At 37.1% G+C, this 17,351-nt stretch overlaps 2 protein-coding genes across 3 annotated transcripts; one reads left to right on the top strand and one right to left on the bottom strand.

Moving 5' to 3' along the window:
* The first annotated feature begins 557 nt into the window (after positions 1–557).
* LOC110917722 (ribulose-phosphate 3-epimerase, chloroplastic) lies at positions 558–5,521 on the top strand. 2 transcript variants are annotated; one of them, XM_022162189.2, is made up of 10 exons: positions 558–815; positions 2,159–2,270; positions 2,352–2,492; positions 2,575–2,688; positions 2,774–2,852; positions 3,726–3,835; positions 3,927–3,983; positions 4,947–5,016; positions 5,101–5,193; positions 5,330–5,521. In XM_022162189.2, exons 1-9 carry the CDS (start codon positions 706–708, stop codon positions 5,148–5,150), a joined length of 843 nt encoding a protein of 280 aa, XP_022017881.1. In that variant the 5' UTR covers positions 558–705; the 3' UTR covers positions 5,151–5,193; positions 5,330–5,521. The 2 variants fall into 2 exon arrangements, with proteins under 2 accessions (XP_022017881.1, XP_022017877.1); XM_022162185.2 differs by having other exon boundaries at positions 5,327–5,521.
* Positions 5,522–6,350: 829 nt separating this feature from the next.
* LOC110917714 (putative pentatricopeptide repeat-containing protein At1g74400) lies at positions 6,351–8,069 on the bottom strand. Its single transcript, XM_022162175.2, has one exon. It carries the CDS (start codon positions 7,925–7,927, stop codon positions 6,500–6,502), a length of 1,428 nt encoding a protein of 475 aa, XP_022017867.1. The 5' UTR covers positions 7,928–8,069; the 3' UTR covers positions 6,351–6,499.
* Positions 8,070–17,351: the final 9,282 nt, after the last annotated feature.

The raw sequence follows: 17,351 nt of genomic DNA, 5'->3' as shown, positions 1-17,351 counted from the left end.
CATTTTTGAGTGTTTGGGTAAAAAAATTAAAAAAAAATGATTATCTGCGTTTAAAAAGTTACAAAACACAGTTTTCCAAAATCAGCTCCCCCTTACTGCAACAAAACGTAGTTTTTCAAAAATTGATTATTTGCGTTTAGAAAAGGATTTTCACTTGTTTATTTTTTTAAATATATATTTGCCAAACACTCAAATAGTTGATTATCTAATTATTGTGATATCAAGTAACATAATCAAATCCAAACATTATCTTACAACATCACATTTTGTTAAAGTTAATTATTTGATTCTGATTATTCAACACACATAATCCATTTTCAAAACTCAACCTCAAACACCCTCTTAATTCATTTCCCATTTTCAATTGTTCGATTCTTTCAACAATATGTTTTACTTTTTGGGTATTTGATTATTCTCCTTTTAACTTCCATTCAAAATACGGTCGCATAAAGGTATAAAATTGTCCGCACATTTAGTTACTTTCCATTTTCCAATCAGTGTAGCGATCTTGGTCCCACACCCACAGCTCATTTCGCCTTATCTGCAACTCATGGCCATCCATTGCAGATAAGCAATATCCGACACATGTCAATCCTCGGTCCTTTAATCCATTCTAACATTCATATACCAAACTATCTGATCACCAGAAAGAATTAGCGTAAAGATCGCACCTTTTGATTTTATACCCACCAACTGTTTGATAAAATGTCAACAGCTTCTTTGAGCTCATCTGCCCTTGTTCAATCACAGATTAATGGGTTTGGCAAGCTTGTTAAACCCTCTGTGTTTCAACCCAGTTCAGTTACTTACACAAGGTAAAATTCCCTGTTATTAATCTTGAATTTTGGGTTGATAGTTTTGTCATAGAATTGTATAGAGATCAGATCAGTGTATTGGTTTGTTTAGAGTCTTTGTTTCTTGTTATATGTAATGTTGTAAAACTAGGTCACCCGCTGTGTTTTATTCAACTCTGTTGGTTGCTCGGAATTGATCAATGACGGTCAACCTTGGCTAGAATCGTATTAGTCGGTCAACTCCGGACAAGTTTGAGTTAAAAAAAATAAAACATAATTTTTGTGTCTATAATACTGATAAATAATATCAATTTTTGAAATACTTTAGTATTTGAACATGGATTTTTTTATTTGTATTAATATTAACGTATTTTGTTATAAATATTGGTAAAATTATAATATTTGACATATATATAATTTTACGAAAATTCATTTCTTTATGATTTATCATGTCCGAAAACTCTCCTCCTAGGCTGAGTACTCGCAACTCCTTACCTGGGAGCGCCTAGCAACTTTTACAACCATGGTTATATGTATGTTCTTGAAGTGAACTGAGATGCTAATTGTTGATGAAACAAACGTAGTTCCGACTTTAGATTTATAACAAGCTATTGGTTGGGTCTGGATTGAAATTGTTGATCAAACAAACAAATCTTACCTTCTATCCCATGAAACCGCGAGGCTGCTCCCACACAGTTTAGGGGTTGGGGAGTTTGTTTCTTTTTATATTTATGTACTTGAAGACTTCAAACCGGCCGGTTGTACCGGTTGAACCACCCGATACACCCGGTTAAACCGTTTTTGAGCCAAATCCGGTACGATACATATACCGGAGTTTAAAACATTGCTTGAAGTGAATTGAGTTGCTAATTGTTGATCAAACAAACAAACAAACAAACAAACGTACTCAGTGCTCTTAGGAGACCGTGCAGCTACCACGGAGAACTCGGCTCGAAATTATTATTATTTTTTGTTACAAAGAATAACAAATATGAATAACATATAGTGTGGCTAATGGAAAAGAAAACAAAAATCACTAATAATTGTAATAGACTACCGATGTCAAAAACTAGTTGTAAAACTACTACTAATTATATTATACTAACATAGAAAAGAGAACAAAACTGATTCCTAATTTCCCCTTATGCCAATATCATATCCCTAAAATTAATATTTTACAATTCAAATTTAGTTTGTTTTCTTTGATGCAGTAATAGTGGAAAATGGAGATTGTTGTTTATATCTAGTTTTTGATAAAAATGAACTTTAGGATATAACAAGCTAAACTACTTTGTTTGTTTGAGCTGTTAGATAAATGGATTTCCGTTATACGGTATTCTAAGTTTTCAAGTTTGTGTATATAGGAGGGCAATTAGAACTGTTGTGAAGGCTTCTCGGGTTGATAAATTCTCGAAAAGTGATATCATTGTTTCTCCATCGATTCTCTCTGCAAACTTTGCAAAGTTGGGAGACCAGGTACTATTCTTTGTTTCCTGATACTTGAAACATTCCATATACTCACTTATTGCTCTCTTATCATCAAATCTTCTGTTATAGGTTAAAGCCGTTGAGGTGGCAGGTTGTGATTGGATACATGTTGACGTAATGGATGGTCGTTTTGTTCCTAACATTACAATCGGACCGCTTGTTGTTGATGCATTACGGCCAGTGACAGATCTCCCATTGGATGTGCATCTGGTATCCCTCCTCTAATATGTTAAAGGTTTTAGTGTCCGTTTTTTTCTTATTATTTTGCTAATTAGAAATTGAAGTATGACAGATGATTGTTGAACCTGAGCAACGAGTGCCCGACTTCATAAAAGCTGGAGCCGACATTGTCAGTGTTCATTGTGAACAATCCTCGACTATCCATTTACACCGTACCCTTAATCAAGTAAGATTTCCCATTTAACTAGTTTTCATGTTGCAAAAATACTTTTTCTGATCGGTAAATCTTTTAATGTTTGTGTTTTATTCAGATTAAGAGTCTTGGTGCGAAAGCCGGAGTTGTTCTAAACCCTGCTACATCCTTGAGCACAATCGAATATGTCCTTGACGGTAAATTGCCGCTCCCCCCCCCCCCCACACACACACACATTCAACTTTTCATGTGTCGTAATCTTCAGAGTAGAAAACATGTTATATAATTGAAAAATCTTATAGCATTTAGTGTGATGGTTTATGTTCAAGATATGATATACAAAATCTTAAAGCATTTGTTTAATTTACAAAAAAAAATTGTTTGTTTTTTATAGTTTTTTTAAACACGTCTTTTCATCAAAAACTTAACGGTAAATTGGATGGGGTTAACAGAGGTGAACTGTAATTGTTACAAAAGCGAAAGTGCTGGTACTGTTTTGACAATTTTAAACTAACGGACTGTAATGGTTATTTTCAAATAACCACAGGGACAAAAAACGTAATTAACGCTTTATAGTAATATTACAACTTTTCCCTCCTAATTTACTATATTCTTTAATTTGGGCCTTTTCCTTGAAGATTGTGACATTTCATTTTTTGGAAAATTTTCATATTAAAAAGAGTTAATTACTGTTTTCGTCCCTGTGGTTTGTCAAAAATCACTATTTCAGTCCATTAGTTTAAAAATTGCGATTTCAGTCCCTGTGGTTTCACTTTCGTAACCATTTCAGTCCACCTCGTAACCATTTCAGTCCCTGTACTAATAGAATAAATGGATTGAAATGGTTACGAATGTGAAACCACAGGGACTGAAATTGTTACGAAAGTGAAACCACGGGGACTGAAATCGCAATTTTTAAACTAATGGACTGAAACAGTGATTTTTGACAAACCATAGGGACGAAAACAGTATAAAATTAAAGCAATTTTTTTTATCTAGGATATGTTGTTATTTCACAAACGGTACAAAGTTGATGTGACGGATAAAGTGTAATTTTGACATTTTAACAGTGGTTGATCTGGTGTTGATCATGTCTGTAAATCCTGGATTTGGTGGCCAAAGTTTCATTGAGAGCCAAGTGAAGAAGATCTCAGATTTGAGGAGAATGTGTGTGGAGAAGGTATTTATTTATTTCATTATTATTATCTAGGACTCTATATTTGTTACATGATTATTTATTGATGTCTCCTTTTATATTATTTGATGATTAGGGTGTTAACCCGTGGATCGAGGTAGATGGTGGAGTTACTCCCGCCAACGCATACAAGGTACTTAGTGAAAGTATAAATCTTTTGACCCATTTAGTTATGAATGGGCAGTTTGGTTGTGGTTTTATCTCAAATGGGTCGAATCTAAAATTTAGCTTAAAAAACAAAGAAAAAGGGTCCTTTTTTATTCAAAGACTAGGTTAGAAACCAGGTGTATTACACAGGTTGAATAAATGCAATGTTACATACTTAGTAATAGGATTTACAATATACATATTTATGACATATTACATAATTTTTAAGACAATTTCTAGAAACGTTATATGGTTATTGTGTAAAAAATGTTTTATAAAAAGAATAAGAGAAATGTTCAATTTATAAAAATGTTTTATGAACTAACCTAACTGTTTTTAAAATTAAAAAAAAAAAAACGTTTATAAAAAGTATTTTAGAAATCATTATTATTATATAGGAGAGAGAGGCGGGAAACAAAAATTAGAAAAACAGTTAAAGAAGTTTTTATAATTTATAGGAGTGAGTGCCGGGAAAAAAGGTAAAGGAGGCACAGGAGAGTGACACGTGTCCCCTAGGATTTTTATTTGTTAGGTACAGAGAAAGATTTAGAATGTTATTACAATAGTGTTATCTATATAATTATAGTTAACACATCACTTATTTTCAAAAATCTGTACAAAACTAACAAATCATTATGGTGGTAGAATCCTAGATGCCAGCTTTGATCCGTAAAGCTAAAATCGGTCGAATCTGAAATGGGCTAGTTTGGACTGAGTTTTTTTTTTTTTTCAAACGGGTCAAATCAGATTTAGCTAAAGCTAAAGTGTCGTTCTTTTATTCAAAGATTTAGATTGTTATCATAATAAAAATTATCCGACTAATCATATGTAGCACATTATTTTGTATAAAAGAATTTATACAGAACTGAAATTATTTTTAGGTCGACCACCACCTCGAAATAACTTTAGGGACTTGGGTAGTCAGATAACATCTTATATGCGGTGGCAGGTCATTGAGGCTGGGGCCAATGCTTTAGTTGCTGGTTCTGCAGTTTTTGGAGCTAAAGATTATGCTGCTGGTAACTAAAAGTTAATAAAAAATTTGAACCATAATATATTTTGGTGTTTCTTACCTTTTTCTGTGCGATTCAACTTCTCGACAGCAATAAAAGGTATCAAAACCAGCACCAGACCGGTGGCAGTCCCTGCATAGAACAATTCTAAGTACAGATGTGATTTCAGCACTCGTTATCTCTGTAAGAAACATCTTTTTTAATAATATTATAACCCTTAGGTGTTCAATATTTGAATTCGATAGTGTTTTTTTTAAGTTTGTTTCTTGGTGAATTTTGAAATGTGGTCTTATGATTACAAACTTTGCATCTGCAGCAGATGAACGGAAGAATTCGACTTGTCGTTTGTTTCTGAATGATGTCCAAACAAACTTTGCATCTGTTGCATATTGAAGTGTAATTAAATTAAATTTTGTTTATAATATGTTAGTTCATATTAGCAACAAACATATTGGAGAATGATGAATGAAATATTTTAATGTTTCAATATGCAACTGGAACTCAAGTATCATTGTGGTTGTGTTCCTCTTACGGGTGGTTTTTTTTTTTTTTTTTTTTTTTTTTGTTATTGTGGTTTATATATGGTTTCAACAATCGAACTTCGGTTTGAAGTTTATTTGTTAGGAACAAATCGGTAATCAACTTCAAGATGGATAAACAGAGAACACAACAGAAGAGGAATTATCTCAAATCAATCAATACCTATTCCATTCTATCATTTCTTTTTTAGTACACCACATGATTAGTTAGTTAGTTACAAATAATACCTATTCTATTCAACAATTACAATTAGGTCCCTATACTATTATGACCGTAACATTATACGTTTCGGAAAACAAGGTTCAATGGTTCAGTTCACTTTTTGGAACTTTGAATTGGCCGTGCGTGTAAACTGAATCCTTGCAAAAAAAATTTGAGAAGGAAAATTACGTCGTGGTTCAACCTGTCAAACCAAACCAAATAGTTTCGTTGGTTTTGACTTTTGACTTGTCAAGCTGACCCAACCAACATGGTCGGTTTGGTTTTCTATTTTTCTCATCATGCATTGCCTGATCGTCACTTTATTGTATAGTTTTTAAAGGATATATAGGCGTTTTGTGAGCCCATGGATGCCGCGTGAAGGCTCAAGGATGATGTCAATTTTGAAAGCAGATATCCTCGGTCAAGGATGCAGAAGTAGACGCCAATGGAGAAACTGTGAGAGGGAGGAGAGGGGAGAGAGACGTCCGTTAGTGGCTGATGTCGCTCCATCCGTGAGCCTTTTCAATTGCAGATCCCCTTATAAGACACATACTAATGCTTAACGTATATAATCATTAATCTTCTATCACATCATGAAGTCCAAAATTGATCGCGTATCAAACTGCTATTAGTGAGTTCAAATGGCATAGCTAGACTCGATTCGTTTTGACCCGAAAATGACCCACTTTGACCCACAAATAACCCATTTTGACCAAACGTGTAACAAATTTTCTTTGTATCAATGATATTATGGTTGACAAGTATCAAAATTGCATCCATAACCTCTCATGTTCCTCATCAAGCTCTCAATAACCTCATAAATCTTGCAAGCAGACGGATGATCACAACCCGCAGCTACAAACTCATATATTTCACTTCCAACTTCAATCGCGCTACAACCAGGAACTCTCCTCTCACTAACCCGGTCTCTCGCGATCTCCTTTTTATCCCATATTCCTCTTGAAGCATATACATTCCCCATAATAACATCATCACCCGCTAAATTCTCCTCAGACTCAACCAATCGCACACGTGCTTCTTCTGCAAGCTCAACATCCCCACTAACGCTACACGCACCAAGTAGTGTCCTCCACAAAACCGCGTTTGGCTTCACGGGCATTTTCAAAATGAAATCTTTAGCTTCTTGTAAACACCCCGCTCGACATAAAAGATCAACCATGCAACCAAAGTGCGAAAGTTTCGGCTCTAACCCATAATCTTGAACCATGGAATTAAAGTATCGTTTCCCATCATCCACCATCGCTGCATGACTACACGCCATTAAAACACCAATAAACGTAACATCATTCGGGACAATTTTAGTACGGGCTTTGGGATCAGTCATTGCTGCGAAAAGGGCAAGTGCTTCTTTCGCTCGACCATGGATCGCATATCCGGTAATCATGGAAGTCCACGTCGTGACGTCTTTCTCCTTAATGTTATCAAACAATACCTTCGCGGTTTCAACATCTCCACACTTTGTGTACATATTCAGCAGGGAATTATATAACGACAAATCTTTATTCATCTTTTCGTTTCGGCGAACGAAGTTATGAATCCACTTCCCCACGTCCAATGCGCCAAGATCAGCACACGCAGAAAGCGCAACAGTGAGAGTGACATGATCCGGGTCCACATCGCCCATCTGCATCTCCCTAAACAACGTAAGCCCAACATTCGGTTTCTGGTTGCGAACATAAGCCGAAATCAACGCAGTCCAACAAAACACATTTCTTTCAGGCATTTCATCGAACACCTGGTGTGCATAACCAAGGTTACCCACCGCAGAATAATAGCTGACCAGCGATGTCTGGATGAAGATAACGGGTTCAAAACCGAGTTTTACGACAAGGGAATGGAACTGTCGGCCTTCGTGTCTAGCAGAATGTCGTGTGCAGGCGTTGATAATGTACAAAACAGAGTAGCTGTCGATGGATGAAGTGGCATTTCTGATCATATCACGAAACAGAAGTAATGCTTTGGATGTTGCGTTGAATTTTAGGTGTTCTTTGAGTAATTCGTTTGGTCTTGGTTTGGTTTTTCTGGCATGGGTGTGGATTTGTGATGGTTTTGTGAGTTGGAATTTTGTGAACACTTTATGGGTTTGGATTAGGTGTGAAGGTTTCATGAATGTCATTACTATTGAATATTTGAATATTAGGCCATGTGTAGTCATAAAGCCTCTTTGTGGGCGTTATGCGACACGTGGCGCGCCACGTCAGCGTGTGGGCGTTATGGGGCCTTATGCATTTAAGCCCGTAGTCATAACGTCACTACCTCATCATTACCCAATTAACTAATAAACCCTTAAACTATACATATATATGTATATATATATGTCTGTGTGAGTGGAGGGAAAACAAACAACAAGCATGGCGCCGCGAAATATATAACGGGAGAAGAAAATTTTTACCCCATAACGCCCCCCGTAGTGGTGTTCGGGGCGCTATGGGGGCGTTATGAAGGAAAATGGCGCTATATACAGCCCCATTACACATAGTCTTAGGATACTTTAACCTATTTTAATTCTATTTAAGGGTCATATCAACCTTTTTTTTCCTTTTTCACCTTATCTTACTTTAAGGAAATAATTTACTTCTATTAACTTCATTTAATCCTATTTTTTAATGGTTTTTGATTTAAAAAAGAAAAGAATAATTAATTCAATTTATTTAGTATTGGGTTAACATTTTAACACATAACCCATTTAATGCCCTTTAACACAAAAAGAGAGTGGTTTGCAATGTTAGTTAACATGTCATGTCATTGTTAACACTCTAAATGTTAGAGTACATCCCATGACCTTGTGAAAAGACATGATTTCGTACGGCCTTATAATCTTAAAAGAGTACTTGACTCTATTTTGGTCAACGGTACTTAATTGGAGGTGTGTTATAAGTGCAAGAGTAAAAAAGATAAAAGATAATTATGGTGATATTGAATTTATGATTTTTATTAGTGTAAATTACAAAACTATCTATTGATCACACCCTCTTTTAAAACTAGTCACCTATCGCGTTCTTGATCGACACAACATGCATGAGATGTGTCTTTGGAGCGCCGTCACTGAAACCAAACAAGAATGGACACGCAACATTTTCAAAAGTTGCTAGTGTGGTCCCACAGGCATGGAGATTGAAAGACGCATGAACTCAAGGAGATCAAAGATGCATGAGCGGGAGTTTAGATTTGTCTTTTCTTTACCTTCCTATAACACTCCCTTAATTTTGTTTTATTCTCATTCTTTTCATCTTTTTAGCTAGCTAGCATTGTAAAGGTTTTTTTGTCACACCCATTTCATAGGCGGAAGCGCGAGGTGTGAACGTGATTGATTCTCATTGCATACGAACAAGTAAACATATTACATGAAATAAACAGACTCCAAATTGCTATTCATTGTTTCACAATTCAAAACATAAGTTAAGTATAAGAGTTTACATCTCTTCAAAAGACATTAGTTTAAAAGTTTACAACATTGTTCCAAACTAAAAGATCAAGGTTTTGTTTCCTATATCACCGCAAGGAGGCGAGATATAATGAACAAATCCTTCAAAAGTGGCAAAGGAGCGTAGACACATGGCTTCTTGAACATAGACCCGCAAAGCTTCCATTAATTTCCTGAAATACATGTAAGTTTGAAAATCTTCAACAAAGTTGGTGTGAATTCATGCAGTTTGTATAAACTGTATGAGTTGTAATTGTATAAAACATGGTATGTAATTGAAAAATGTATTTGTAAAATGTAAGCTGTAAATGTAAGGAAATCGAGATCGCTAATGTTTCGCGAGGACATTAACATGTGTGACGACATAGGAAGCATCCAAACCTCGGCGATTTTTCCATCGATTGACGAATAGTGTCACACCCCAACCGATGGCGGAATCATCGGGGCGCGGCACTGAGCGAAACAGATTGTCCAGAAGTTTCCATAACAATTATCATTATTATTCAATTTAAAATAACATGTCCCATACCATGTCTCAAACAGTAAACAAATTATTACAGACCAAATCTAGGCAATTAATTCTGTTCCGACAACTCAGATTTAAATATAGCAATTGTTTATCTGCTTCTAGAGACCCTTGATTCAATTACTACAGACAACTATTTGTTGGACTCTAGAGCTTTATTCTAGCCTCGCTTTCCTAGCAGATAAGCATCCTAAACACCTGTCACATACGTTAAAATAAAAGTCAATACACATAGTGTAAAGGCGAGTATACAAGTTTGATAATAGCATATAGAGTTCGAAATAGTTTACGCATAACCAGCACGTACACAGCGGAAAACGAAGCATGTTAATTATCGACACAGATCTATCGATACCAATGACTGCGGGTTGACTGCCCGAGGCAGTTCGTAACACATGATCACCACTGTAATCCATGCAAATAATTGTCCTTAACAACCCCCGCATGAGCGGGTGCTGAGTCCAAACTATAGTACTATCGTCGTTAAGGCAGGTAGACAGCATTCCATGTGTAAACATAACAAACAAGCATTCATTAAGTCACGTATAACATGCGGTAATGGTTAGCGGTAATGGTTAGCGTTTAAAAGTATTGCGTAGTGTGTTCGATGTGTTTTAGTATAAGTAACATATGTAACACCCAAAAGTGCAGAAAGCAAAAAGGGATCGAGTATACTCACAGCGGTTGATGGATTGAATGGAGCGCTTGAGAGCAAGGTTAGCCTGAACAGTTCGATAGTATAACGATAAGCAATGCGTAAAACGGAAACAAGTGTCGATGGATCGGACAGCTGGTCGATCGGACGGTAGTCCGATCGGACGGCTGACCGTGTGGTTGATAGTCCGTTCGGACAGTTGTCCGGTCGGACGGGAGTCCGATCGGATGGCTGTTCGAGTGGATTGTTTCTTCCTTTGAGTAGGATGTGTTTGTGTATGATGTTTGACTTTTGAAGTTTTCGTTGTAGTATTTGAAAACATTGAAGTATCCTTGCCTTTCAGGTCAGTCGATCGGACGGTCGTTTGATCGGTTGGCAACCCGATCGGCTGGTACTTCAGTGAAGAACATGTCCTCAGCAAGAGGTCACTCGATCGGACAGTAGTTCGATCGGGTGGCATTTCCCCTGCATTGAACATGTTGAATAATCGATTAAGTATTTAAAGTCAACTATCTCATGATCCGAAGAGTAATCCGATCGGACGACAGTCCGATCGGACAGCAGTTCGTTCAATACTCACTCCAAATAGGTTGATTAAGTGTGGGACCCATGTGATAGCCAATCGGCTGGCCAGTTGTTCGGCTGTCCGTTCGGACAGCAGTTCGATCGAACAGTGCCTTGTCCTGGTCGGCCTATTCGTCTAACACTTGATTGTTTTGATTGTTTGTTGTTTTATCGAGGTGTTTTGATACGAGTCAAGCAACAGAAACCTCGTCATTACTTGATTCCCCTAATCGGACAGGAATCACCCAAATCTGATGAGCGAACGGTTCGGGATGGTGTTTCATGTTTAACCCGAAATCGGTGAACCTCGTGGATAGAATCCGGATCTTGAGCCACACAATCACAAGAATGAGTAGTGTGTTGACACAAGGTCCGATTCCACCGGTTTTGAGTGCATTGAGTGTAAAAGAGTTGAAAGAAAGTTAGAAAACCATCTTTCAATCCTTTCTTTGGTGAAAATGTTTAGATCTACTAGAGATCTTTGTTTGTTTATGTGGAAATCGGTTAGATCTAAGTTATCCTTGGTGGATTGAGGCCAAAACATGAAGTTCTTCAAAAACACCATGATGACATCATCCTAGAACACTTGTGTCTTGATGATTTCACGGTTAAAAGCTAAGATTTAAAAGATAGAAAGGTGTAGGAGTGCGTGTAGATCAAGAAAGTACAAGATTTAGGACGAGATCTTACTGGGATTGAGAGAAATCGAAGAAAAGGTGAGCTGAGCGTGCTGGTCGGACAGAGGTTTCCAAAAGTGGAAATAATGACAATGACAGGGGTATTTATAGAGTTCCAAAAGAGGAAAGTGCTGACCGATTGGCCATGCAGCTCGATCGGACATCCTGTCCGATCGGACAGCAGTCCGATAGGCCGGCTGGTCGATCGGCTGGTAGCCCGATCGATCAGTTGCCTGATTCGAGTGTTTGGTGCGACGATTTTTGATATTTTGATTTCGATTGCGATTGATGCGAATGCGATAGAGTTTCCTATTCAAATTACTTTTAGTCCCAACTACTCATATCGAGCACTATCCTTTCTCCACTAATTATCATGATTCGATTTCGATTGAGTTCGATTGTGATTGAGTTTCGATTGCGATTCGATCGATCACCACATATAACATAAAGAGTTAATTACACAAATGGGTCCTGTGGTTTATACATAATTTCGCCTTTGGGTACTAACTTTTTATTTTAACAGATTTAGGTTCTATGGTTTCAATTTTGTAACACCTTTGGGTACTAACACCAAAATTAGTTAATTAATGACTAAAATACCCTTTCATTTTTTTAAGTTTATCAATGTAACACATTTGGGTACTAACACCTAATTTTATTTAAGTTTAAATCAATTTTACAAAATCTATTGATTTTTTATTTTCATTATTTTATTATATCTCTTAATTAACATAAACTCTATTTATTTATTTTATTTTCATATTTTTATTAAATTTCTTATTTAACATAAAATCTACTTGTTACACCAGTATTTTTTTAAATAGATTTTTAAATAAAATCTACTAGCTATATAGTTTTATGTAAATTAAATTTTCGTTTTCAATTTTGGATTGAAATGATTGATAATAATAAATATCTTTCATGTAAAAAATTTAAGCCTTTTTTTAACTCGTTTTATTGTTCATTTACATTTTACTATTTTAGAAAGATATTTAATTTACATAAAACTATATAGCTAGGTATTTTAGATAAAACTAAAAAACTTTAAACCTTTTTTTAACTTGTTTTTTTTTGTAAAATAGATTTTTAATTTACATAAAACTATATAGCTAGTAGATTTTACTGGTGCAACTAGTAGATTTTATGTGAATTAAATATCTTTCTAAAATAGTAAAATGTAAATGAACAAAAAACGAGTTAAAAATGGCTTAATTTTTTTTACATGAAAGATATTTATTATTATTATTATTATTATTATTATTATTATTATTATCAATCATATATATCCAAAATTCAAAACGAGTAAGGTTTACATTATTTAAAACTAGTAAGAAATTTAATTTACATAAAACTATATAGCTACTAGATTTTATTTAAAAAAATCTATTTAAAAAAAATACTGGTGTAACAAGTAGATTTTATGTTAAATAAGAAATTTCATAAAAATATGAAAATAAAAGAATAAATAGACTTTATGTTAATTAATAGATATAATAAAAAGATGAAAAAATAAATAAATAGATTTTGTAAAATTGATTTAAACTTAAATAAAATTAGGTGTTAGTACCCAAATGTGTTACATTGATAAACTTTAAAAAATGCAAGGGTATTTTAGTCATTAATTAACTAATTTTGCTGTTAGTACCCAAAGGTGTTACAAAATTGAAACCATAGAACCTAAATCTGTTAAAATAAAAAGTTAGTACCCAAAGTCGAAATTACGTATAAATCACAGGACCCATTTGTGTAATTAACTCTAACATAAATAAACACGCACAAGTAACACATAAGGCACACACACACGTATAACAGTAACCCAAAATGCGTATATTCGAGTTTGCGAGCGCGATGATGATTAGATTAGTTTGTTTTGCGTTTAATTAAATTTATCGCATTTTTACTTCCTATTATTCACAGTCGTAAAGTGGTTCGTATTGAGAAATATACTTCGATTACTTCTATTGTAATTAATTACTCCACATAACACAACTAACATAAAAACATAAAATAGACTAACTACAGTCAAAGAAGTCAAAACAGGGATTGAGCAAGGAGAGACAGATTGCAATTAGCGATCTTTTGCTCCTTTGACTTCAATGTTGACTTTGACTTTGACTTTCGAAACACTGGGGTGTTACAGCCTCCCCTTGTTTAGGGAATTTCGTCCCAAAATTAGGCTGAAGCTGTAAGAAACAACTGCGGGTACTTCGCCTTCATGTCACTTTCAAGTTCCCAAGTGAACTCTGCACCTCGTTTGCCTTCCCATCGGACTTTCACAAAAGGAATGCGCGAGCGTCTGAGCTGCTTGGTTTGGCGGTCCATGATTTCAACAGGCTTCTCCACGAAGTGTAGTGTTTCGTTTATTTGGAGGTCGTCGAGAGGTACAATTAAGTCATGCTCAGCCAGGCACTTTCGGAGGTTTGACACATGGAAAGTCGGGTGGACGTTACTAAGTTCCTCCGGTAGTTCAAGTCTGTAGGCGACTTTTCTGATCCTTTCCAGAATCTTAAAAGGTCTAACATATCGAGGCGCTAGTTTCCCTTTCTTGCCGAATCTGACCACACCCTTCCAAGGTGATACCTTTAGGAGTACGTAGTCGCCAACGTTAAATTCTAGGGGCTTGCATCGTCTATCGGCGTAACTTTTCTGTCTACTTCGAGCTTTCAACAAGTTGTCTCGAATTTGGAGGACTTTGTCAGTCGTTTCTTGCAATAGCTCGGGACCGGTTAATTACGAGTGACCGATCTCGTGCCACACAATAGGCGATCGACATCTTCTTCCATAATGGTGCCATTTGGATGCTGGTATGATAACTGTTGTTTACGAGAATTCGACTAATGGCAGGTATTTGTCCCAATTACCACCGAAGTCTATGACACACGAACGGAGCATGTCTTCAAGAGTACGAATCGTTCTCTCAGTCTGGCTGTCGGTTCGAGGATGGAATGCGGTACTTAGGTTAAGCGCAGTACCAAGAGCAGCTTGAAACGTTTCCCACAATCGTGAGGTAAACCGAGCGTCACGGTCAGAGATGATGTTACGAGGCATCCCATGATTACAAATGATCTCGTCGGTGTAGATTCGGGCTAATCGTTCCACCTTGTAGTCTTCTCGTATTGGCAGAAAGTGGGCTGATTTGGTTAAACGATCAACAACAACCCAAATGATGTCGTCACCTGATGACGTGTGCGGAAGTTTTGTTATGAAGTCCATAGCTGTACTCTCCCATTTCCACATAGGGATTGGGGGTTGCTCGAGTAAGCCAGAGGGCCTTTGATGTTCAACCTTGACCCTTGCACAAGTCAGGCACTTCCCAACGTAGAGAGCGATATCCCTTTTTATGCCCGACCACCAATACTTGTAACGAAGATCCTGGTACATTTTATCGGCACCGGGATGAATAGAATACCGGGATTTGTGGGCTTCGTCCATCAAAATCTTTCGCAGTTTGGTCCGCTTAAGGATCCAAATTCGGTCCAGAAAATAGAAAATCCCATTCGATTTACTCACTAGCTGAGCCCCGTCGTGATAGATTCGTTCCCTCTTCAGAGTGCGTTCATTAAAATAGGTGTGCTGGGCTTCACGGATGAGAGCTTCGAGATCGTATTGGGCTTGAGTATTGCGAATGCTGAGCAAATAACTCCGTCTGCTGAGCACGTCGGCAACGACATTTGCCTTGCCTGGGTGATAACGAATCTCACAGTCATAATCGTTGAGAAGTTCTACCCATCGGCGTTGACGCATATTAAGTTCTTTTTGGTCAAAGATATGTTGCAGGCTCCTATGATCGGATAAATTGTACACTTAGTACCATATAGTGTCACACCCCAACCGATGGCGGAATCATCGGGGCGCGGCACTGAGCGAAACAGATTGTTCAGAAGTTTCCACAACAACTATCATACAATTCAGTTATATAACACGTCCCATACCGTGTCCCAAATAATAACAAGTTATCATAGAAATCAACTAAACAATATGGGAACTGTTCCGACAACTCAGATTCTTAATTATTACAGACCGAATTTAAATATTGTTTTAAGTCTTCTAGACGGCTAACGGTAGATCTTACTGACTACAGGTGCCAGTACAAGATCTACAGAGAACTATGGCCCTGGAGCAGGTATGTGGACACTGTCCTAAGGTCACAGGCTCCTAGAAGCTTATTATTGCCTCGCTTCCCTAGCACGCTAGTAGCTTAAACACCTGTCACATACGTTAAAAAAAAAGTTAATACATATAATGTAAAGGTGAGTACACAAGTTTGATATAGCATATAAAGTTCGAAAAGTTTACGCATAACCAAGCACGTACACAAGGGCAAACGATGCATGTAAATTATCAACATGGGACCATCGATACCAACGACTTCGAGTTGACTGTCCGAGACAGTTCGCAATACATGATTACCACTGTAATCCATGCAAGTAATTGTCCTTAGCAACCCCCGTGTGAACGGGTGCTGAGTCCAAACTATAGTACTACGTTGCTAAAGCAGGCAGATAGCACTCCACGTGTAAACATAATAAACAGCAATCATTTAGTCAAGTAATACATGCAAGTAGGTTAGCGTTCAAATAGTTTGTATTGTTCGTGAATTTGATAGATTACGTATGTAACACCCAAAAGTGCTGAAAGCAAAAAGGGATCGAGTATACTCACAGTGGTTGGTTGTGGATTGAAAGGAGCACTGAGAATAGGTTAGCCTGAATAGTTCGATAACAATACAATGAGTAATGCGGAAAAAGTGAACAGTGGAAACTGGATCGGATAGACCATTCGATCGGACGGCTGTTCGATCGAGTGGGCTGTTCGATTGGGTTAAAGTCCGTTCGAACGTCCCGTTCGATCGGCCGGCTGGCTCGATCGGCTGATTCTTTCAAGTGGATTGTTTCTTCCTTTGATGTGAAGGATGTGTTTGTGTATGATGGTTTGTATTACCTTTCAAGTTGGCCGATCGAACAGTCCGTTCGATCGGTTGGTCCAACCGATCGGTTAGCATTGCACACTTGGCAAATTGTCACTCGATCGGGTGGCATGCTCGATCGGGTGACATCCAAATGTTTCGAAGAGGTTTAGCGTTGAAGTGTAGTATCCCATGATTCGATGAGTAATGTTTACAATCGAGTGGCTCGATCGATCGAACAGAACCCTGTCAATATTACACCTCATGAGTTTGTGGCCAGATGCTAGTCGATCGATTAGCCTAGTCGATCGGCTGGCGTAGTCGTTCGGTTGGGCTGTTCGTTCGAATAGCCTAACCGTTCGGCCAGCCCCTGACCTGGTTAGTCCATCACCTAGCACTTGGTTATTCCCCGTTATTTTATTGATGTTTTAAAGATAGTTTGACCACAAGTTGAACCACCAAAATCCTCAGCCTTTACTTTACTCACTGACTCGGCTGGAATCACCCAAGCTCGGTCAGGGAGCGTTCAAGGACCTAAGTTTAACGTTTAACTCGTAATCGGTAATCTCGTGGTGAAGTCCGAATCTTGAACCATGTGTTTGTTTAGAATGATTTATAGGTCGGTTCAAGCTTCGTTTTCGCCGGTTTGAGTGTAAAAGAGTTGAAAGATTGGTGAAAACCGTCTTTCAATCCTTTTCCACCGTGAAATGTTAAGATCTTTGGAAGATTTTAGGTTGTTTATGTGGAAATCGGTTAGATTCAAGCTATTCAGGTCGGATTGATGTCAATCTTAGTGTTCTTCAAGAACACCATGATGACATCACCCA

This window comes from Helianthus annuus, chromosome 2, assembly GCF_002127325.2.
Source record: "Helianthus annuus cultivar XRQ/B chromosome 2, HanXRQr2.0-SUNRISE, whole genome shotgun sequence".
In the NCBI taxonomy this organism is placed as follows: domain Eukaryota; kingdom Viridiplantae; phylum Streptophyta; class Magnoliopsida; order Asterales; family Asteraceae; genus Helianthus; species Helianthus annuus.
Note: the sequence above shows the minus strand (reverse complement) of the source record. Positions and strands in the feature narration are given on the sequence as shown.